The sequence below is a fragment of the Ailuropoda melanoleuca genome, chromosome 10 (assembly GCF_002007445.2).
Source record: "Ailuropoda melanoleuca isolate Jingjing chromosome 10, ASM200744v2, whole genome shotgun sequence".
Lineage (NCBI taxonomy): Eukaryota > Metazoa > Chordata > Mammalia > Carnivora > Ursidae > Ailuropoda > Ailuropoda melanoleuca.
In genome coordinates, this window is record NC_048227.1 from 24,301,860 (window position 1) to 24,326,632 (window position 24,773).

The 24,773-nt window shown below is 47.4% G+C and overlaps 1 protein-coding gene across 2 annotated transcripts in view; it reads left to right on the forward strand.

Annotated features, from left to right (window-relative positions):
- Positions 1-24,773, forward strand: part of SYT17 (synaptotagmin 17) — a 75,576-nt gene that overhangs the window by 10,727 nt on the left and 40,076 nt on the right. For both annotated transcript variants that reach the window (XM_019800991.2, XM_019800994.2), the window contains exons 4-5: positions 198-346; positions 3,067-3,686. In XM_019800991.2, coding sequence (XP_019656550.1) covers positions 198-346; positions 3,067-3,686 — 769 coding nt within the window. The remainder of the gene's footprint in view (positions 1-197; positions 347-3,066; positions 3,687-24,773) is intronic.

Consider the following 24,773-nt stretch of genomic DNA (forward strand, 5'->3'; position numbering starts at 1 on the left):
TCATTTCACATTTTGTGCAAAAAGTAAGATGTTGTTGAGAGTCTAGGGCTGCCACACTGATTCAAGTTTGTATTACTGCAAGTTGTATAAACTGGATCTGAGTGAGAGCTGTTTCATTGTGGCTCTGTCCTCAGGGGCAGGGATGCCAGTCCCTGGAGATATTTTGACAACCATTGAGACCTCATCCCTTCCTATAGGATGGCCAGCCGGAGCAGTGACAAGGACGGGGACTCCGTCCACACAGCCAGTGAAGTCCCTCTGACCCCGCGGACCAACTCCCCAGATCGAAGATGCTCGTCTTCAGACACATCTAAGTCTACATACAGCCTGACCCGAAGGATTTCAAGTAAGCATCTTTGTTGTGACTGTCTAGGGATTGTGGCTCATGCAATCCTGTGCTGTTCCCCCACCATTCAGGGCCCATGGATTAAAATCCCATTAACCAGATCCCCAGGACAAAAGAAGAGAGCTGGCTTCCCAGACACTCGGCAGCATCCCCAAGGAAAGATGTGAGGGAAGGTGTTGTCTCTGGGGAGGGGACAGAGTGGAATGACAGTCCGGGAGACAAGATGATGGAGAGATAATGACAATGTGACAGGAGTGCGTTGCACCTGATTTCTGCTGAGTTCAGTCAGAAGCACTTATTTTGATCGATTTTTCTTTTTACTGATCGCAAGTTTCATTGAATTGGTTCATCTGACTGACATGGTCAGCATATATCATTTCAGACCCCGAAAGGCGAGTGTTACCATGTCGTATGGCAGCATTTGCTTGCAAATTCAAGTAACTTTGGGGGCCCGATGGGTTGTGTGAGTGAATGAGTTGCAGAGGGTTGGACAGAGATGAGGATTGTTCTAATGCAGTGACAAGTGGCAGCTGACTCAGCCTCAGTTACCAGGGCAGGGTAGGGGACTGTGGCCATTTGGGAAGCTAGTGCCCGACTAAAAGGGGCAGCCGCTACTCAGCTCTTGCTGTGGGAGAGACTGTGGGCTGCATATTGCCTGCCCTTTCTAAAGAGAAACTGGCAATCTGGGTTTTTATATGAAACCTCTTTAGCTTTAAACCCAGACAGAATGCATCTCTGGGTCAGATAGGGTCCACAGGACCCCCCGTTTGTCTGCTCGGATGTACGGCGTCTTGTGTTTGACCAGATGGCATGATTTGGGTGGGGAGGAAAAAGGTTAAAGCCCAAAGACTCCCAGCCTCCTTTCGCTCCCTAAAAGTATCTCTGCTGTCTTATTCAGCTGTCTGCAGTTCACTTAACAGAGGGAAAAAGCTTAAAACTCATGAAATAAATCCACTCAGGTGGAAATATTGGTGTCTGATCTTTCCTGGGGGTACATGGGGGCAGGGGAAGGAAATAGAAGTTCAAGGGCTTGAAAGAGTGAAACAGAGGAGACGTGGGGCTTCTGTAGGCCCCAGTCTTTCCATCTGTAAAGCAAGAGGCCTGTTCTTGACTTGCGTTATCTAGTACAGTGGCCACGAGCCACACATGGCTGGTGAGCATTTACGTGGGGCTAAGCCCGGTCGTGACGTGCAGTATATGTTCTATACCCACGATTTTGAAGCCAGGAAACAAAAGAGAATTTAAACTGTCTCGCTACAGTGTTTTCATTTTGATTAGATGTTGAAAATATTAAAACTAATTTCACCTGTTTCTTTGCACTTTTTAAAAATTGGAAGATTTTATGTTACCTGTGTGGTTTGTATTTCTGAACCCCATTGTATTTCTTTTGAATGATAGCACCAGTCTAGATGATTCCTGGGTCTCCTGCCCAGCTCTGTGCACAAATGGTTTTCATTTAGCATATAGTTACCGAAATACCAAACTATGCACCAGACCAAAGTCTCATGGTTTTAGCAGACAAGACAGGTGTTGGGGCAATTAACAAGCATGTCATGAAGGAATGAGTGCTACATGACCTTGCTTTATATGAGGAATCTGATGGACTCCTAGGAGCAGAGAGGAAAGTGTGGTTACGAGGGACTGCAGGGACGGGGTAACCTGGGGTAACTGGGGAGGTGTTGGTTTCCGTTACGCGAGATAAAGAAGTACTGGGGATCTGCTATACAGCACAGTGCTTATAGTTAACAATATTGTATTGTATACTTAAAATTTTACCAGGAGACTTGATCTTATGTGAAAGGTCCTTATCACCAGAAAAATCAAATAAATAAAGAAGGCAGGAGAACACTTGGGGAGGTGATGGGTATGTTTATAGCATGGAATGTAGTGATGGTATTATGGGTGCGTACTTACCTCCAAACTCATATGCATGGCTTTTGTCCATGTCACTTGTGCCTCAGTTCAATGGTTTTGTTTTTTTTTTTTTTAATTCTGTGAGCTCATTGCTAGAATAGAGGGATGAGCAAAGATTCGAATGATGGACTTGGGAGCTATGAACTCTGCTGGTTGAGGGGAGAGGGGAGAGGCGCCCCACAAGTGGGGAAGTCCAAATATGATCCTTGAAGAAGTACAGTGGTTACCATTTAGCAAGGTCTTACCGTGTGAGCGTTCTGTGCCGAGCCCTTTCCATGCATTGGCTCCGTGAATCACCATACTCTTTGAAGCAGGTGCTATGATTGACTCCATTTTACAGATGGGGAAACTGAGTCCCAGGAACTCTGGCTCAGGAGTCCACTCTCCGGAAATGGAGGGAGTATCGGGTCACAGTTAGCCCAAGACTCTGGGACCAGACCGGCTGGGCTTGACTCCTGGTTCTTCCTCTTACTACCTGTGTCACTTCTGGAGACTTATTTCGAGTTTCTGTTTACTTATCTTTCAAGTAGGGATCACCGTAATCTAATACCTTGTGGTGATCCCGTGACTTGATATGTCAGTGCATTGAGAACAGTGGCTGGCAGTGATGGAGGTGGTCATGCCGCCATGTTGCCTCTCAGAGAATAAATAAGAGGATCTCAAGGTGTGGAGAGCAGATGGCAAAGAGCCTAAGGAAACGGGGTGAACAACATGAGAATCTGGGAACTGTTGCCAGTCTCATGAAGCGGTCTGGGGTTTGGTCCCACATGTGGCAGTGTTAATTGTTATTTCTGGTGGCTGTTTAGGTCTCGAATCCAGACGACCCAGCTCCCCGCTCATTGACATTAAACCCATTGAGTTTGGTGTTCTCAGCGCCAAAAAGGAGCCCATCCAGCCCTCGGTGCTCAGACGGACCTATACCCCAGATGACTATTTCAGAAAGTTCGAGCCCCAGCTATACTCCCTTGACTCCAACAGTGACGATGTGGACTTCCTGACCGACGAGGAGATCTTGTCCAAGTACCAGCTGGGCATGCTGCATTTCAGCACCCAGTACGACCTACTGCACAACCATCTGACCGTGAGGGTGATCGAGGCCAGGGACCTGCCACCCCCCATCTCCCACGATGGCTCGCGCCAGGACATGGCGCACTCAAACCCCTACGTCAAGATCTGTCTCCTGCCGGACCAGAAGAACTCGAAGCAGACGGGGGTCAAACGCAAGACCCAGAAACCCGTGTTTGAGGAGCGTTACACCTTCGAGATCCCCTTCCTAGAAGCGCAGAGGAGGACCCTGCTGCTCACCGTGGTGGATTTTGATAAGTTCTCCCGCCACTGTGTCATTGGGAAGGTGTCCGTGCCTCTGTGCGAGGTTGACCTGGTGAAAGGCGGGCACTGGTGGAAGGCGCTGGTCCCCAGTTCTCAGGTAAGGGGTGGGTTGGCGGTGTCTCCTTCTGGGAGCTTTAAAAAAAAAATGATGATTTTCATTTCATTATTTAAATCGCCTTTGCATTTTAAAACCTTTTTATTTTGAAATAATTTTTGACGTACAGCAGTTGCCAACGCCATACAGAGTTCTTGTGTTCTCTTCACCCAGCAGCCCCAGTGATAAATCTTACACAGAGTGCGTTAGCAATGCCAGCAAAGTGACGTTGGCAACGAAGCTTTGGACCTTATTGAATTTTCACGGATTTTTACACGCATCACTCTGTGTGTGTGTGTGTGTGTGTGTTTATGTAGTTCAACGAAATTTTATCACATGTATAGATTCGTGTAACCACCACCACCCTGAGAGCTTTTTGTCATTGATGCCGGGTTATTTAATAAGGAGAATGATTATCCAGGGTATGAAGCCATCAGTCATTTTGACTTTCAGAAATTGATTTGGGAAAAATAAAATGAGGGCTGAAGAACAGGATGATATATGGATGTTTTTCAGGCAAATTGTGAGATTGGCTTCTTTCCCCCTACCAGCCCACAGACAGGCAATTGGCTGCTTGGGAAGCCACCCACGGACCAGGCTCTGTCCCCAGTGGGCTGATAGCATCCCTCCCTTGGGCATTCTGTGGACTAGAGAATGACAGTGCACGCAGTGTGGGCGGAAAGAGGAGGTGGGAGCCCAAGGGAAGGAAAAGACCCAGCCACTTGGAGGCCAGTCTAGTCCATTCATGCTGAGGGTGACTATCTTGTGGAATGTAGGCAGGGTTATTTGATGTCCGACACACCAAGGTGCTTTTCAAAGCTGAACTTTACTGGTCAGGGATTGGATGATCCAGCATCACACCTGGAGCGCAGGTTTTAGACATGGGGACTGGATGAGTTGCTCCACTGAGTGTGTGTGTGTGTCAAAGATAGATTTATCCTTCTCTTCGTTTGGATCCCCCAAGAAGAAGAAAATCCCTAGGCAAGGGAAGTTATTTATTAGGGAGGGGACACCAGAGGACACACCAGGAGGGAGTGGGAAATTCACACAAAGTATGCATTACCCCCAGCTGGCCGCCACTGTGGGTGACTGGAGCCGAAACCTGCTGGCGGAATGGGAAGCCAGCGTTAGACACATGCCTACGAGTCTTTCCATCTGAGGGGTGGTGGAGCTGGGGTGTGTATACACCAACTCCTATCATCCATCGAATGAGGGCTGTTGGGGGATGGAGATGCTCCTTTCCTGGCATTTCTGGCCCATTAACATTGGCAGATAAAGAGACCTTTGACATCTGCAGTTGCAGAAAAAAAAGCACAAGAGCTGGCAGCCGCACGCAGGCCTGTGTGCACTGAAGCGATCAGGACCAGGAGGCGGTGGTCCAGGTGTTAGCAGTTTTTGCTGTAACCCCATAGCCTCCTTCCCATCACATGATCTGGACGTATTAGATGCTTTCCATGTAGCCTCCTCAATGTTTGATATCAGTGGGCTTTCAACCATCAAGAAACTTACAGTTGAAAGAGGAAGGCCCACTGTCAACTCTGTATGGCCCGCTCAATTGTGCACATCAGCGTGGAAGACCCTGGGCATCCAGAGAATCTGGACATCCACACACCTTGCCTTGGCTGAAATGTTAGGTCTTGGCTGAAGTGTTACAATCTCAGCAGAGATTTCCAGGCCCATCTACCCTAGTTTGATTCTCCCGAAATCCGAGGCCAACGCAAGGCCCTGGGTGCAGGTAGTTCATTTAGGAGGTGATCCCAGGAAGCAGGAGTGAGGGGTGAGGAGAACACAAGGAAGGAGGGAGCGTCAATGGTGACTCTTCAGGTTGCCATTCGGGCCTTTTCATGCTGGTCAGCTGGGCTCCCACAGCCTCACGGATGGGCTGGGACAGGAAGCAGCTGTCTTCCTCAGCTGATACCTGTCCCAGGCAGGACTTTGGGACCATCTCTAGCTGGCACCAGAGGCCACCTCCCCGAAGTGAACTTTCTCCCACCAGCCACTCTCCCTCATTTCCTCTTTCTTCCTTCTCACTCAAAGAAAGGCTCATGGAAACTGGCTGAGGGAAGAGCAGACTCCCATTTCCCGTCTCAGGCTGGCTCTGGAATTTACACTCTGAGTAGAAAGACCAGTTGTCTGAGGTTTGGGTTCCCTGGAAGCAGAGCTTGAGGTAAGGATTTGGGTGTGGATTAGTTTGTAGGGCTGCTGTGACAAAACATCATAAATTAGAGGCTTAAAACTACGGAAATTCATCGTCTTGCAGTCTGGATGTTAGACATCCAAAATCAAGGCCATGCTCCCTCTGAAACCTAGAGGGGAGAATCCTTTCTTGCCACTTTCTGGCTTCTGGGGGTTGCCGGCTGTCCTTGGCGTCCCTCAGTTTACAGCTGCATCACCCCAATGTCTGCCTCTGATGTCACATGACCTTCTCTGTGTGTGTCTCTGTCTTTTCTTATAAGGACACCAGCCCTATTGGATGAGGCGGCCCACCCTACTCCATTATGTTCCTATTTTAAGTAATTACATCTGCAACAACCCTATTTCCAAGAAAGGTCACATCCTGAAGTGATGGAAGTGAGGATGATAACCTATCTTTAGGGGGATATCATTGAACCCACAGCAGGATGTAGGAGAATGCCCTGCAGGGGAGGGAGGGAAGCAGTCTAGGTGAAGGGGCGACAGCCTAGGGAGGGCACGGTCCTAGCTTCAGCCTGATCGGAGGTGAGGAAAGGGAGTATGGATCACTGGATGCCACTGCAGGGTCCTTCTTCCTTCAGACTGGGAGCCAAACTTTTGTCCTCCCGCCTCTCAGTCATTGTCTGGGTGGGACCAGGGGAAATCTGATTTTTAGCGGGGCGGCCACGGGCTTCCCTGCAGCTTCTATCCTACAGAACAGTGGTTCTGAGCCAGGGACAGTCTTGCTCTCAGGACACTTGGCAGTGCTGGGAAACGCTGTGGTTTTGGTGGGTGGAGATCAGGGGAGCTGCTAAGTACCTGCAGTACATGGGACAGCCCCCACCACGAAGAATGTTCTAGCCAAAAGCATCTGTAGTGGCAGAGGGAGAAAGCCCACGATGGAAGAAGGGGAAGTGGGGGTTCAAGGGCAGCAACAGGGTCTGCCATGCAGGGAAGAGGAGGGCAGGGCTGGTCCCTGAAGGCTGGGGAGCGTTTTTCCAGGAGAAACATCGGCTGGGAAGCAGGGATAGCCAGGGGCAGAGGGTGTTAGGAGCAGACATCCAGGTAACTGCATTTACATTCCAAATGTAGGAAAGGAGATACTGGTTCTGAACAAAAATCCATATCATGCAAAGTAGGCCTGCCCTGGAGACAGAAAACAAAATCCTCACACCATGCACTGAAACCATTGGATGTCGATGCTGAATTTCCTTGCAGGCCAACGTCTGCCTTCACCAAAGCGCTTGTCGGTCTGCCGAACGGGAGGGGAAGTTGCAGTGTGTCGGGTAGCAGCAGAGCTCGGAGTTTCTTGTTTTCCGCCTGCCTAACTGGCGTGGGATCAGCGTGACCCTTAGGGCTGAGTTCTAGGTTTGTGTGCCTTGGAGAACCCACGGGAATGGGGGCATGTAGGCATCCTCTGGCTTGCAGCGGAATGTCCCAGCTTTTGGGACATCTTTTTGTTTTGTTTGGTGGCTTTTGTTTGGTGGTTTTGAACATTGTGTCTTTGATCTTGGCCTTCAAGACACTAGCAGCTAATGGATCTACTATAAATTTTTTTGGTCTACTTGATAAGGTTTGGCTAGGAGATAATCAAAATGAGGACAGATAAATAGAAAACATATGGCATGATTGAACAGGTGTGAAGTTACTCTCGCCGCTAAGAGAAATTCTGCTCATCCAAGTGGATGGCAGTGAATCAACACTGTGGCCATTGAACGTGAAATCTGTGTGGGCTCTACTTTTTCTTTTTTTATGATTTTATTTATTTGAGAGAGAGAGAGAGCACGAGCCGAGGGGAGGGGCAGAGGGAGAGGGAGAAGCAGGCCTGATGACGCAGGGCGAGATCCCAGGACCCTGGAATCATGACCTGAGCTAGCTGAGCTACCCAGGGGCCCTTAGGATCTACTCTTTCTTAAAAAAAAAAAAAAAATTATTAGTAATTAATGACAAAACACACATAACAGAATTTACCAGCTTATCCATTTTTTAAAAATTTTTATTTAAATTCTAGCTAGTTAACATACAGTGCAACAGCTTATCCATTTTTAGTGCACATTTCGGTGGTATTAAGTACATTCACAGCATTATACAACCGTCACCACCATCTGTCTCCAGAACCCTTTGCATCTTGCAAAACTGAAACTCTACACCCGTTAAACAATAGCTCCCCATCCCCTGTTGCCCCCCAATACCTGGCAATCACCATTCCTTGTGTCTCTGTGAATCTGTGTATTCTAGGTACCTCATATAAGTGGAGTCATATGGTACTTGTCTTTTGTGTCCTGAGTTCATCCATGATGTAGCATGCATCAGAACTACCTTCCTTTTGTAGGTTGAGTAATATCCCATTGTATGTATATACCACATTTTGTCCATTCATTCATCTGTCAGTGGACACTGGGTTTGGTTCCACTTTTTGCTTCTTGTGAATAGTTTTATAATATTATAGTAGATATTACAATATCTATTATATATTATCCTATAACAAATGTGAGAGCTAGTATTATTACATTAAATATATAATATACAACAGTACATAACAGTATTGTGAATAATACTGCTATGAATGTGGGTGTACACATATTTCTTCAATCCTTTTTTGAGCCAGAAACGTGTCCAGGGTAAAGGCAGTTTATTTTCTCTTGAGATCCTGTGGCTTTGGGAAGGATGGGCAAAGTGGTAGAAAGAGTTGACGCCCTGTGGACATAGCAGAAGCTCCCAGAGCATTAGGAAGGAGCAGAGTTCTTGTTGCACATTGTGGCTGGAGTCATGTAACCCACGGATCTTGGTTTGCCTGTGCTGAGCACAGACCTAGTGCCTACGACTTTGCGTCCCTTACCATGCATCCACACGGATGTGAACCCTTCTCAGGAGAAAGGACTTTGGGGAAGTGAAAGTCCCTTGAACTGGGGGAAAATGATCATTATTTTGACTCAGTAAATATACAATAAAAACAGCGTACCTATATACATCACTCAGTTATTCAGTCCGTGAGTTTTGTCAGGTGCTTTTCATGTTCTAGGGGGCTGGGACTTCTGATATAGCCATAAGTTAGTGTCTGCGGTGAGCCAAGCCATGGTCTAAATGATGTCCATGTGCTAACTCGTGTATCCTAACAAGAGTCCACTTTACAAACGCGGGAACTGGGCAGAGAGAAGTTAAGTCATTTGTCTATGCTGCTAAATGGTAGCACTGAGGCTGTTTGATGTAAATAATGATGTGCCATAACCACGACATTATACCTGTTATCTCCCGCAAGCAAAACAAAGTCCCCGCCCTCGCAGAGTTTACATTCCGGTGGAGGGAGACTTGTGGCAAAAATATGAGTTAACAAATAAAGCCATGTTTCACTGTCTATGCCAAGAGAGTAAACGAAGCAGGATAAGGGGCTGGAGAGGGATGGCTAGGTGGTGAGGGTGGGGAAGCTATTTTAAATGGATAAGGAGATGACATTTAAGTAGAGAGCTAGATGGAGTGAGGGAATGAGCCTGGAGGATGTCTGGAGGAAGAGCGCTCCAAACAGTGACTTTAGGAAGTGCAAAGGCCCTGAGGCAGGAGCTGGTTTGGCATCTTGGCAGCAGAGTAGAGTGAGGGGGAGAGTATGAGAGGAGATGAGGTTGAATTTTGGTATAAAAGGTCACTTCACATCAGTCTTATAGTTAAAGGTATAGGCAAAGACTTGAATTTTATTTCTAAGTATAATGGCAAGTCCTGGAGAGTTTTGAGAGGAAGAGGTAATCCCATCAGGCTGCCCTGGAGAGAAGTCGTTGGGGGACAAGATACTTACATCCAAAATATATAAAGAACTGCAATGACCCAAAAATTTAAAAAAAAAAAAATCTCAGGGTTGCCTGTGTGGCTCAGTCAGTTAAGCATCTGACTCTTGATTTTGGCTCAGGTCATGATCTCAGGGTTGTGAGATCGAGCCCCATATCAGGCCCTGCGTCGGGCATGGAGCCTGCTTAAGAGTCTCTCTCTTTCCCTCTGCCCTTTTCTGCTGCTTGCCCTCTCTGTCTCTCCCCCTTAAAAAGAAATCCCAATTTTAAAATTTAAAGTTTTTTTTTTTTTTTTTTGAGATTTTATTTGTTTGTCAGAGAGGGAGAGAGCACAAGCAGGGGGAGGGACAGAAGGAGAAGGAGAAGCAGGCTCCTCGCTGAGCAGGGAGCCCGAGGCAGGACTCAATCCCAGGACCCTGGGATCATGACCTGAGCCCAAGGCAGATGCTTAACTGACTGAGCCACCCAGGCACCCCTGGGCAACAGTTTTGAACAGACTTTCCACAAAGGAAGATACATGCAGATGGTCTCTAAGCACATGGAGAGGTGCTTGATGTCGCTAGCCAATCTGAGAACTGCAGATTGAAACCACAGCGAAATACCACTACATACCCACTTACCGGAATGTCTAAAAGTTACGAAGACCGACAACACCAGATGTTGGTGAGGATGTGGAGCAACCGACACTCTCAGACAGTGGAGGGATATAATAATGTGGTGTAATCACTTAGGAAGAAGTTCTAGTAGGTCTTTGTGAAACTAAACATGTATCTACCCTCATGAGCCAGTGATGCCACTCCTCGCTATTTGTCTAAGAGAGATGACAATGTTATGTCCGCAGGAAAAACCGTACTCAGATATTCACAGCAGCTTCACCTGTCATAGGCCCCAGACTAGAAACAGCCAGGTGTCCCATCAACAGGATGAACGGTAACGAGCTATAGTATATTCCTGTAATGGAGCATTATTCGGAAATAAGAAGGAACAAAGTACTGATGTGCATGACAGCACAGATGCATGTCACGAACATTGTGCCAAGTAGAACATTTTTCTGAGCGACCGTTAACGCTAAGCAGAAGCCAGACCCAAGAGAGCACATATGTGTGGCTGCATTTATATCACGTTTGAGAACCAACAAAATGAATCTATGGTGAAAAAATCGGAACAGTGGTTGTGGGAAGGGAATGATAGGGAAGGGGATTGAGTGGAAGGGAGCAAGAGGGACGTTTCTGGACAAATAGTGATGTTCTGCATCTTGATAGGACTTTGATACACAGGTGTGTGCGTTTGTTGAACTCATCAGGTGCATTTAAGGTTGGTGCATCTTGTTGGATGTAAATGTTATTTGCGGGGAAATTAAAGAGCCGTAAACACACATCGAACTCTGGCTACTGAGATGCCTCCTGAAGTGTTTCAGGTAGGAAGTGTATCAATGTCTGTAACTTATTTTAAGACGCCTTCAAAAAAAGATCATTAGAGGGGCACCAGGGTGGCTCAGTCGGTTAAGCATCTGACTCTTGATTTCGGCTCAGGTCATGATCTCAGGGTCAGGAGATCAAGCCCCACGTCGGGCTCCGCACTCAGCTGGAGTCTGCTTGAGATTCTCTCTCTCCCTCGTCCCCTCCCCCCTAAATAAATAAATAAATCTTTAAAAAGATCATTAGATACACAGTAAGGCAAGTATAGCATAGTTTTAAAATATTAATGTAGCATTATTAATATTAATAACTGCATTGCAGAAGCTAGGTGATATGTATGAAGGAGGTGACTGTGCAGTTCTTTCAGCTTTTCTGAATTTGACAGTTTTTATAATAAAATGTTGGAGGGCAAAGAGAAGATAACAGAGGCACCAGTTAGGAATAATTTGCTATGGTTGTGTAGGCAGGACCCGGGTGTGAGGGACAGGTGCACAAAGGGCCAGCTGGAGAGAGGATTAGAAGGCACTGTTTGATGTCCAGGACCTGCACTTAGATGTTCAACTCCAGCTTTGGGGGCGCTGTAAACAAGGCTGCCTGACAGAGTGGGGAGTCTACCATCATGCTGGCTGTTCTCTTGTTTTCACAAGCAGGGGAGGCTCCCAGACTTCCGCCTCGCTGGGTCCTGGGTCCTGAGTCTTGGATGAATCACATTCCAGCAAAGATGCTGGGAGATTCTGATGTGTGTGAGCTGGGGTCCTCATGCTGAGTGACGCAAGTAGAAAGAGTTAGCTGTCCAAGCTGGACATAACGGGGTCGGAAGCGTGGCTCTACCACTCACTGGCTGGCTGTTGTGGGGGTTGAATGAGCTGAGTGGCCAACATAGGCTGCTGTCAGGATTCTGTTTGGTGGCACCATTTGAGAAGAAGTAGACTCAGGTTAGAATGCTCTTAAAAGTTCTTGCACGGGGCGCCTGGGTGGCTCAGTTGGTTAAGCGACTGCCTTCAGCTCAGGTCATGATCCTGGAGTCCCAGTATCGAGTCCCCCGTCATCGGGCTCCCTACTTATCAGGGAGTCTGCTTCTCCCTCTGACCCTCCCCCCTCTAATGCTCTCTCTCTCTCATTCGTTCTCTCAAATAAATAAATAAAATCTTTTTTAAAAGAAAAGTTCTTGGGGGATAATTCTGAGTTGAGTAAGGGTGTAGTATCTGTTATTACAAAGCCAGATTTTCCACTGAGGAGAAATGTTTGACTTGCACTCAGAAGAAGAAAATGTGTTTCGTCAAAAGTGATATTTGCACATGGGAATGCTGGATATTGATGTTTCTGAAAATTGCTTTAACCTGAGATTTGCTCTGACCGAAGGAACGCCTTTTCAGTCTTCAACACCTAGCATCCAGGGCCCCGTGGCTTAGGAAGTGAAGTCTGTGCGTACGTATTGCCTTTGCCAAGTAAGATTCAGAGATTTCACATGTAGCAGTAGATATGTTCTGGGTCCTCACACATGCTAGACCCTGGGCGGCATGCAACACTTACATTACCTACCAGATGGTTAGGAATGACATTGCATTTCATAGATGGGGACCCTGAGGCTCAGAGAGGCTAAGAAACTTACCCATGGTTGCACAGCTGAACTGGGGAATTGAGCCTGAGCCTGACTCTAAGCCCACACCCGTAACCACTATGAAATAATCTGTTTAGGAGAAGGCCCTGGCCTATGACTTTGTAAATTGATCCACCCTGTGTAACTCAGGTGGGATAAGACTGCATTTTTCATAAGTATAATCATATTTTTATATGAATATGTACCTTGCTTCCTTTCAGCTTTTGGAGTTACCCCTTAGAAGGAATTCTGTGTTTGCTTGGGGCCTGTTGTTGAAGAGAGCCTTCAGAGTCCGTGGGGCGTGCTCATGGCTTTCCTCAGGACCAAACTGACTGGATTTTTGAGAATGTCCATAGGATAGTCTGATTTGGGAACCGAAATAGGTATCAGTGTGGGATTGCTGTTTATTTTGATTGAGGAATAGAAAAAAAATTGCACAACCCTGAGGTAAAGAGATTTACTTTTCTTGGGTGACCCTCAAAATGTCTGTTTTTATCAGGACTCTTGGTTAAAACTGGCAGAACCCATCTCAAGCTAGCTTTGGCCAAAGAGGAAGGTTTGTGGTCGTGGGGGCTCCCGGTGCCACTGGGTCTGGGGTTCAGGTTGTGCCCCGGGAATCCTTCTCAGCTGGAATGTTCCACAGCTCTGCCTTCCTCCTATTACCTTTCTTCTCAGGAAGACCCTTCCCGTGCATAGGAGCAAAACTGGCCACAAGTTGGCCCAGGCTTACCTCCCACGGCAAGGGCATACACGAGGGAAGAAAGGTCCTCTCTTCTAAGACTTCCAGAAGTCCCAGGGAGGATCCTCAGGGACCCGTCCTTCCTTGAGTCCTACCCTTGTCCACATGGTGGAAGAAGGTTGGTTACCACATCCACATTCCGGCCGGTGGCTACCACTCAGGAGCCTTGCACCGGGAGGGAGCATGGTTTTGGAGAAGAAAGGGTGAATGTCTCCTTACTTAGCTGCACAGTTGCTGTTCTTTCTTTCTTTGTTACTGCTTCCCTGGCTGATGTCCCCAACTGAAGACCCTTGGCAGTCAGGGCCGTGGTAGCAGGCAGATGTCAACTATTTGGAAGCTCCTGGAAATGGACGGGGGCTGCCCTGGCCCTGGAAGGGTACCGCATGGCTTTTTGCTGTAGAGCTCCCTTCCCTGGAGGAGGAGCCCTCAAAGCTGGGTCCTAATTAGATGGCTCATTGGCCCTGGGAAAGTCATCTCGGACCTAGACTGTGCTCTCCAAGAAGCAGACCCTGAGACTAAGACTTGAGTGCAAGTATTTTATTTGGGCCTGAGGCCAAGACAAACCAGAAGGGAAGCGGGGGGATGAGACCTGTACTGAAGGACGCGTTACCAGGCAGGTTACCACTGTGGGCCCCTGGGTCATGATCCTCCTGGGCACTTAGTGGAGGGGTCACAGCGCCAGAGCGTTTATTCACCAGCTCCCTACAGGTAGAGGTTGAGGGCTGCTTCCAGAAACCCTTAATTCCCTGGGCTCCTCCAGCCTGTTTCATGGACGTGAAGAGGGAGGGCTCTGGTGGCCAGAGAGACTCCTCAGATGGGGAGATGTAGGGCTGCATCAGGGAGCTCGGTGGCCTCTGGCAGTGATGTGGTCAAGCCTGGGGCCTGGGGTGGCACCTTCTGCACCCCCACGCTTCCTCTTGCCCCCTTGAGGGCTCCGAGTGCAGGATCTTCCATGCTCTCCCTTCCCTCTGCTTGTCACTTCTCTCCATTCCTCCTCTCCCCTGGTCAGAACAGTGAGGGGCAGACGAGCAAGACCCCTGGTTAAACAGATGCCTGTACTAGGAAGGTGCCAGTCTCCCTTCTTTGTGATCTTTGCAAGTGACTCTCTTGGCAGCCATCTCTCTCGGCTTTGGGGTGGATGGGCAGGGACAGTGCTCAGCTTTCCCCACTCAGCCAGTGTCCCCTCTTCTGCTTCTGGAGGGAGGGAACGGTGATGATTTGGACCCGGACCTGTGGGGCCCGGGCTCTGGCTCTTAGAAATCCCAGAGGGAGGTGCTGGGCCCCACTTGTTGCCTGCTCCATAGTACCTGTCGCTTGTCCCCAGCTTTGGGCCCAGGTGGCCAGTTCTGGGGCCAACAGGGAACGCCCCCCTCTGCGTCCTGTTGATGTACAGCCAAAGGCTTGGCCAGACTCTCCATAACATCAACTCCTGCTTCTATTTATTCTCGGTATTTCTGGCATAGAGAAGGAACTCGTTAGATATTTTTTGAATTGAATAAATATGGTTGTGTAAAGAGTATTGGCTTTAAGAGTTCGACTGACCTGGTGAAGTTCCCGGCTTCACCTTTTACCAGCTGTGTGAATTTGAGCCCAACTCCTCACCTATAAATTAGGGATAATAACGCAATGCTTACGGCATGGGGAGTTGGGGCAGTGTTGTAAGGATAATAATAAAGAGGGCTGACTCTGACATAGTACTCACCGCATCAGGCATGGTGATAAGCATTTCTTTCCTTTTTTTTTTTTTTTAAGATTTTATTAATTTATTTGAGAGAGAGAGAGAAGGAGCAGAGGGAGAGGCCAAGGGAGAGGCAGATTCCCCGCCGAGCGGAGAGCCCGACATGGGGCTCAGTCCTAGATCATGACCTGAGCTGAAGGTAGACCCTTAACCTACTGAGCCACCCAGGCTCCCCAAGCATTTCTATTGTATTAACGATTGTTATCATCCCATTTTATAGATGGGGAAACTGAGGCATGCATTAAGTAACATGCCCAAGGCCACAGAACTGGGATTTGCACCCAGGCTGTCCAGCTGTCAGCCATTCTACTCCACTGTACTACATCTTGTTAAACCAAGATCATGCAGGCAAAGCCCCTGGCATATAGTATACACTGAGTAAGTTCTGACTGGGAGCTCCAGCACTGAGAAGGAGGAGGGAGGAAGCCAAAAAGAGGAAGGAGACATTGGGAAGCAAGTAAGATTGAGGCCATGAGGAATTGGCCAGAGGATCTGATTTGTGTTTCAGTGTATGCTATTTTGACCTTACCATGTCCCAGGCAGACCGAGATAGAAAGAATTTAGGACGTTCTTTAAAAGGAAAAATAGGTGATGATTTGAGGCACCCAGAGTTATGTGTTGACTGGGCCAACTACCTGGAAACTGCCAGAAGCGATATACCCCCCAGCTTCTCCTGATGGCATATTGTATTTTGAGATCGCTCACCACCTGATATCTTAACAGGCGAGGGTCTTGACAAGGCAAATGTCAGTTTTTTAATGAGCATTCCTCTTTAACTTCTCCTGAGCTGCTCTCAGCCTTGAGCCTTTCAGTAGGATGCTGGCCTCTGTGTGTGTGAAAAGGGTTTCCTGCCCAGGTTTTGGTGAGCATCCGTGTTTTGGCAATTCTGTGCAACCAGCTCTGGGCCCAGGTCAGAGTCTTAGAAGCCAACATTCACTAGAAGTTTCTTTTCAGGTGGTCCTTCTTGTTTTCCTCCCCCAGAAACAGAGATGGAAGTTTACATTTCAGACCTCAACACGAGCTTTTGATTCATAGTTATAATGTCAACTAGAAGGGGAACCAGAGATGATTTGGACCAAGCCTGTTTCCTAGATGAGAAGACTATAGCACAGAGCAGTTGAGTGACTCGTCCAAGGTCACACAGCTTTCAGTGATAGCTTTCAGAGACCAGTAAGGTCGCCTGACTTCCAGGCGGGAGGTCTTGCCTCTGTGCCACACTGTTTTACCTCACACAGGAAGGGATCTGTGGTGGCTGAGAGCCCAGGCTGTGGAATAAACAGACCTGGGTTTAAGTCCTGGCTTTTTTTTTTTTTTTTTAAGATTTTATTTACTTATTTGACATAGAGAGAGACAGCCAGTGAGAGAGGGAACACAAGCAGGGAGAGTGGGAGAGGAGGAAGCAGGCTCCCAGTGGAGGAGCCTGATGTGGGGGCTCGATCCCAGAACTCTGGGATCACGCCCTGAGCCGAAGGCAGACGCTCAACGACTGCGCCGCCCAGGCGCCCCTAAGTCCTGGCTTTTATACCCTCCCCAGAGAGTTACCTTATCATCTCCAAGCCTCAGCTTCTTTGTCTATAAAATGAGGATTATATAGCAGGCTGGAGGTAGCTTGCACTGGCTCACAGAGCTGATTTTAAATTTTCAGGCATTTCGCAAGCTGATTGACTTCCCATTGAAGACAGCCATTGTGTATGAACTTGACAAATACTATAAATCAGAGCCCTTTCCCCTCCTGGAGGGTTTCATATTTCACCGCACATCACTGATCATGGTGGTACTTACTCAGGGTGTTTTTGTGGGCTACCAGAGAGCTAGTTCGCTTGAGGCTGAAAGCGCAGGGCCTTGACGTATGTATACAGTGGTGCCACACCAAGAGGATGGCCCTGCAGACCCACAGTCCTCAGGCCAGCATGAGCCCAGCCGCTTCCTGTGGTGAGACATTGGGCAGTTACTCTCTGTTGCTGAGAATGACAATTGCTGACTTCCTGAGCGTGTCCCGTAGACCAACCTTTGTTTAGGGCTTTCCATATAAATCTGAAAATCACCCAGGGACTATCGTTATCTCCAGTTTTCATTTAAAAAACCCGAGGCAGGGGCGCCTGGGTGGCTCAGTCGTTAAGCGTCTGCCTTCGGCTCAGGTCATGATCCCAGGGTCCTGGGATTGAGCCGGGCATCGGGCTCCCTGCTCAGCGGGAAGGCTGCTTCTCCCTCTCCCACTCACCCTGCTGGTGTTCCCTCTCTCGCTGTGTCTCTCTCTCTGTCCAATAAATAAAATCTTAAAAAAAAAAACCCAAAAACCGGAGGCAGAGGCTGGCTCAGTCGGTAGAGCATGCAACTCTTGATCTCAGGATTGTGAGTTCAAGCCCCACATGGGGGGTAGAGATTACTTAAAAAAAGAAAATCTTAGGGCTGCCTGGGTGGCTCAGGCGGTTGGGCAGTTGGGCATCTGCTTTTGGCTCAGGTCGTGATGCCAGGGTCTTGGAATTAAGTCTCCTCATCGGGCTCCCTGCTCAGCGGGGAGCCTGCTTCTCCCTCTGCCCCTCCCCCCTTGTGCACTCATTCTCACGCACGCACTCTCTCTCTCTGTCTCTCAAATAAATAAGTACAATCTTTTTTAAAAAAATCTTTAAAAAAATTTAAATTAAAAAATGGAGGCACAGAAAGTCTGAGGAACTTGCCCAAGGCTCTGTAGTTCATGAATGGGGGAGTCTGCATTCAAAGTGTGGCATCTGCTCCCGGCCTCTACCCTGTGTCGCTGAGGCTCAGCTTCCTTCCGTGGAAAATGGTAGGAAAAACAAATTCGACCTCAAGAGTTGTGGTGAGGGTGGCATCTAATAATGCCTGTGGTGTTCACACTGACCCAGCACAGCCCAAGTCCTCCGTTAAGGCGCACTGATGTAAGCCCTAAGGAAATGTTGCTGTCTGTCATTACCATGATCATTGCGCTGAAGTCTTCTTAGCCGAGGAACTATGACTCAGTTTGACCAAGGAGATTAAATCAACATTTGCCAGCAAGTAATCCGTCAACCCCAGGTAGGGTTGTGAAGATGAGGCTTGAGCTCTTGAGTGGCTGGTGGGTTGGGTGGCCCAGGGAGAGAATGTTGGGGCTCTGCTCAGAGAAGAAGAGGTGGAAGGTTTCACTGGGCTGTCGCCATGGACTTGAACCTGTTCCCATGGCAGGTTCTGGGGCTGCAGACAAGCGTGAGACCCGGTCCCTTCCTTCAAGACTCTGAGTATAACAAATAGCGTTTGTCAATGCTTCCCGTTTTCTGACACCATGGGAAGCATTTTCCGTACATGACCCCGTTGAATCCTACAAGCCTGTGAGGTACAGTGATCATCCCCATGTTCCACATTAGAAAACAGAGGTCCCAGTTAGTGAATGACTTGCCTCAGATGTTCAAGGAATAAATGGTGGTGGAGTCAGGGCTTGAACCGAGGTGACTCTGGACCTCAATACTTCCTCATTTCCTGGAGTGGCCTCTGAGAAGCAGTCACGGCCATCAATAACTAGGATGCAAGGTGAAAATGAGTGGGGCCCTAAGGGAAGGGTCTTCAGTTCAAGCAGGAGCAGAACTGAGTCTGGCCAGCTTAAGGGAAAGGATAAATAAAATGATAACAGATTCACTTACTAAATGCTAGGCTCTAAGCTCTTCCCATTTATTAACCCATTTAATTCTTTCATCAACTCTGCCTGATAGGTGTTCTTACTATCCCATTGTGCAGATAAGAACATGAAGTCTGGGGAGTTGGGGAACTTGCTCACACAGTAAATGGTGGAGCTGGGATTCATACCAGGCTCTCTGGGAGAAAAAAGAGGGCAGTTCTGAAGGGTAGTGGAGTAGTTCATAGAAGCAAAGGAAGAATTAAACCACAAGGCACCTGGGCAGCTCTCTCTGGGACCTTCTTGAGCAGAGCTCCTTGGACTTCTCTGGCGGGGTCAACTGCCCAGGCTTAGCCCCACCCAAACCACAGCCAAAGAGGTTCTGATACCAGAGTAAGTGGGGAGGGATGCCATATAGACAGAGACAACATATACTGCCCATAGGGTCCCCCAAAACCTGAGACTGAGAGAAAGTGTGGTTTTTTTTTTTTTTAAAGATTTTATTTATTTAAGAGCAAAAGAGAGAGCGCACAAGCAGGGAGGAGGGGGCAGAAGGAGAGGGAGAAGCAGACTCCCTGCTGAGCAGGGAGCCCAATGCGGGACTCGATCCCAGGACCTTTGTATCATGACAACCGAAGGCAGACGCTTAACTGGCTGAGCCATCCAGGTACCCCACTATTTTCTTTTTTTATGTCGGCTGCACTCAGAAGCCCTGTTACAAAAAAACCTTACTTTCGGGGCACCTGAAATTCTCCATTTGTCCAGATACCAACTGACTGTCCTACAACTTAGCTCAGTTCTGATGCTCACTGCCTGGAGTTAGCTCAGATCCCACAGGTGAAGGGCTCAGTCTCACGGGACCGCCCCCATTTCAGATGCCAATTACAAGTCCCACAGTGTCCCCATATTTCTGATTGACCCAGCAATAAATCAGGGGTTCTCTTGGCTTCTGCCTCAGGTTCCATAATTTGCTATAATTGTTCACAAAACTCAGGGAGACACTTTTAGTTTATTTTAAAGGCTATGACTCAGGAGCAGCCAAATGGAAGCGAAGCATAAGGGAAGGTATTGGGGGGAGGGGCACAGAGCTTCCGTTCCCTCTTGGGATCCACCACCCTCCTAGCACCTTGATGTGTTCACTAACTCAGAAGCTCTCTAAACCCTGTTATTTAGGAGTTTTTTTTATGGAAGTTTTGTTACGTAGGCATGATTGATTAAATCATTGGCCATTGGAGATTGAACTCACTCTCCATTCTCTCCCATCCCCGCAGGATGGGGTTTGGGGCTGAGAGAGTTCAACCCTCTAATTGTGCCTTTGTCTTTCTGGCAACCAGCCTTCTTCCTGAAGTTATCTGGGGACCCTCAGCCCTTAGTCATCTTATTAGCATCCAGAAGACACTCTTACCTCCCCCAAAGATTCCAAGGGTTTTAGGAGCTGTAAGCCAGAAACTGGGGACAAAAACCAAGTATGTATTTCTTATTGTGTCAGACGGTGACTCTGCCAAGTGCTTGCTGTCATGTCTGGCACACACCTTGGCCATCCACTGTCTCAGGTTACTCATATGTACAGTAATGATAATGATAGTCCCTCTCCAGGGGCTTGTGGTGCAGATTAAATGGGAAAATAAAGGAAAGCACTCCGAATCCCGTGCCTGGCACACAGTTGCCCAGAAACACTGGATAATGTAAGAAGAAAGGGTGACCAGGAGTCGAATTCTGGGGAAAACTGCATTTAAGGGCAAAAGAAAGGGAATGAGAACAATGAAGACCAAGAATTGAAAGCTAGGAGGCACCTGGGTGGCTCAGTCAGTTATGTGTCTGCCTTTGGCTAAGGTCAGGAGCCTGGGGTCCCGGAATTGAGCCCCGCATCAGGCTCCCTGCTCAGCGGAGAGCCTGCTTCTCCCTGCCCCTCTGCCTGCTGTTCCCGCTGCTTGTTCTCACTCTCTTTCTCTCTGTCAAATAAATAAATAAATAAATAATCTTAAAAAAAAAAAAAAAGAATCGGAAGCTAGGAAGTAAGAGGGAAGCTAGGAGGGAGCACAGTCATGCCAACCAACAGAAGAATTTCAAGAAGAACTCTTTTCTATAGAACTTCATGGGGTGTCTGTTATATCCCCTGTTTTCCCCAGGGAGATAGGTAATGAGGCCCAGAGAGGTTCAGCAGCAAGTCCAAGGCCACACAGTGAGTATGTGCTGGAGCTGGCATTGGAATGTAGGTCTGTGACCTCAGTCCTCTGCCTAATCCACCACTGTGTTAGTTTCCTGGGGCTGCCTTCACAAGTTCCCACAAATCGGGTGGCATACCATGGCAGGAGTTTTATTCTCTCACGGTTCTGGAGTCTGGAAGTCCAACATCAAGGTGTTGGCAGGAGTTGGTTCAGTTCTGAAGGCACTGAAGGAGATCCTGTTCCATGCCCTTCTTCTGGCTTCTGGTGGCCTGGCAGTCCTTGGCGCTCCTTGGCTTCTAGATACATCACCTGGCTCTCCGCTTCTATCATCACGCCGTGTTCTCCTCTGTGTCTGTCTTATAAGGACACCAGGGCCCTCCCTTCGCCAATATGGTCCTGTCTTACCTTGACTACAGATGACCAGATCCCCATGTCCCAATACGGTCATATTCACAGGTATCAGGGCTTACGGTTTCAACCTGTCTTTTGATGGAAACAATCTAATGCAGAACAACTACCCTACCTCCAAATGCTAGGGCAGAAAAGAGGGGTGTGTGAGAACATAGAACATGCAGTCCCTCCCCCCAGAAATTATAGTACATGAAAAGTCCAGTAGCCTCATAAAAGAGTTTGTATGAGAGGTGCCAGAGAGGCGGGTAAGTACAGTGTGAGTGGAAGAGGGAGTCAGAAGGAGAGATGGCTTGAACTGGTAGATGAGGAATGAGGTGCAGCCAGAGAGATCCTTTTAAAATATGTCTAATTAGGTGACTTCCTGCCTAAAGCCTTCTGTGGCTCCCTCTTCCTCAGGTAAGTCCATACTCCTTACCTGGCAGCAAAGCAGGAGCTAACCTGTCTTCTGCCTCAGACTCAGATCTGTACCCATCTCCTGCCCTGAGCCCCTTTACCCCCTTCACTTGTCCATATTGGCCATTTTGGTTATTGTGTGTGTCTATTCCTTGGCCCCCTGACCCCTGTTCCTACTTCTGCAGGGGAGTCTTAGGAAGGTCAGTTCCCATAGTGCTCCGTTATTCTTCAGAGCACACACCACAGTGCTAATGAAGTCATCTCGTATTAATTAGTCATACATATTAATGAAATAATGCTTACTATCAGGAACTGCATTACAGGGACCTTAACTGTCCTGCTCACTGCTGTGTCCTTTGTGTCTAGCACAGTCAGGATAATCAGTGAGCACCTACTGTTTGCCAGCCCTGTGCCCCACATATGGTAGATATACTCTGTAAATAATTACTCATGGGACGCTTGGGCTGGATCTGAGGTTGGGTAGGTGTTGGTGAAACATAGAGAAGCAGAGGGGAACATTAGCTACACAGAAATGGAATGAGTAGATGGAAGAAGCCCTGCTGGCTCCAAAGCCATCCCTTAGCTGGCAGAACTTCTCCCAGCCCTTTCAATAAGTGCCCTGGCCCATCCTGACCACTGCTCCTTCTACTAGAGGGGGACTCTCCCTAACATCATTTGTGTCCACTGTTAGTCCTTTGTTCCAGACACTGGGTAGCTGGAGACAAGGCTTCATGCTGTCATTGCAAGTTTGGGTTGATAGTATTGCATCTTCTGGAGCAATCTCTGTTAGAACAAACCTCTTTGCAATAAGATGTTTGCTGGGAGTTCAATTTACAATAGCATCAGTATCTCACTCTTGAGATGTTTGAGTGGATCTGAAGTACATTGACTTAATTTAGATGGCCATTGAGTGCTATACAGAAACTCTCCATCCCATTGCTCTCCTATCTTCTCTGGAAGGTCTAGCTTCATTTGCAGGATAAAAACAAACGTTTCTGTGCATCAGCATTCATCAAGAGTCTGTTCTGTACCTGGAGAGATGGACAGAGTAATGTAAAATCACTACCGTCAATGAGGTCATTGTCTCTTGGAGCAGAAAGACAGGAGGAAAGATGATTACTACCTCAAAAGTGAAAGCGGAGCCTTACCTCACACCGTACACCAAAACCAAGTCCAGATGGTCCAAGGACTTAGACTTGAAAGGCCAAACCTTTAGAAGGGAAAAAAAAGGAGACTATCTTTACAACCCGAGTGTAGCAAGTCATTTCTAAAAAAGTTGTAAAGTGCAAACAGTGGAAGAAGAAGATGGGTGCATTCTACCATGTTAAAATTATGCACTCTGCTCATCAGAAAATATGGTTAAAAAAATGTAAAAGACAAGCTACAAGCTGGGAAAATATATTTGCTATACACATGTATTAGTTTGCCGGGGCCGTTGTAACAAAGTACTAAAAACTGAGGTGAGTGGCTTAAACAACAGAAATTTACTCTCTCACAGTTTTGGAGGCTAGCAGTTCAAGATCCAGATGTCCACAGGGCCATGCTCCCTCTGACGGTTCTAGGAAGCATCTATTGCAGTCCTCTCTCCTGGTTTCTGATAGTTCCACGGCTTATGGAAGCATAACTTCAGACTTCACATAGCTCTCTCACTAATATGCATGTCTGTGTCCAAATTTCTCTCTTTTATAAAGACACTGGTCATATTGGATTAGAGGCCCACCCTACTCCCATATGACTTCATCTTAAGTAATTACGTCTGTAAGGACGCTATTTCCAAATAAAGTCGTGTTCTGAGGTCCTGGGGGTTGGGACTTAAACATGAATGGGGGGGGCACAATTCAACCCATAACAACACATAACAGATGGGTAATTTAGTATCCATAATATTTAAAGAACTTTTTGTAAATTAATAGGAGAAAGACAAATACCGAATAGAAAAATGGACACAAAGAAATGACCAGGGTTTTCATAAAAGAGAAAGTATAAAGAGCCGATGAACATGAAAGCAGCCAGGGAAATAGAAACTAAATCCAAAATAAGATATCCAGGGGACAGGAACAAATAGAAAGCCTGACAGTAACAGACAGATACAGTCCAGCCTGAAACGTATATTGTCAGCCATGCTGCAGGCATATAGAGGGGCATTGAACTCACCCAGAAAGAATGTCAATATTTCTGTGCAAAAGAGGAAATGCAGTATTCGGTATATGACTAGATATTCATTCAATGAAATGCAAACAAAAAAATACTTGAGCAGCCCCACTGATCCCATGCTCATGTGTCAAAATATTAATATTCAGTCCTGGTGACTTTTTGGGGAGACTTCTGTCCTATCCTTCTGCTGGTCGCCATGAAGTTAGTTTACCCCTTTTGGCTGGTCTGGGAGTTCATATTGAGCAACAGAAAAATATCTCTATATTTTTGATATGTCTTGATCTATTCTTTGACCCAACAATCCCATCAGTGGGTTATATTAGAAGGGTGCAATCTGGGGTACCTCGGTGGCTCAGTCAGTTAAGTGTCTGCCTTCAGCTGGAGTCATGATCCCAGAGTCCTGGGATCAAGCCCCACGTTGGGCTTCTTGCTCTGTGGGGAGTCTGCTTCTTTCTCTCCCTCTGCCCCTCCCCTTGCTTGTGCTGTCTCTCGTGCTCTCTCTCAAATAAATTTAAACTCTTAAATAAAAAGAGGGATGTAATCCCAAAGAAGAAAAATGCCAAAGTGCCCAATTTTAGGTCATTAAAAATAACCTAAGTACCTAGCAAGAGGAAAATGGTTAAAATAAATTACCGTATTTCAGCCTAATGGAATATTCTGTGTAGTCATTAAAAATGAAACTCAGTGGGGCGCCTGCCTGGCTCAGTGGGTAGAGCATGTGACTCTTGATCTCGGAGTCGCGAGTTCAAGCCCCATGTTGGGCATAGAACTTAAGAATGAATGAATGAATGAATGAATGAATAAGACACTTATGATGTCTAGGTGGTAACATGAGAAATGAGCATGTCTATTTAAGTTTGAGGATTGGTTCAGAATTTGCCTGTGTTGTGAGTGCAGTTAGACAAATAATATTTTTG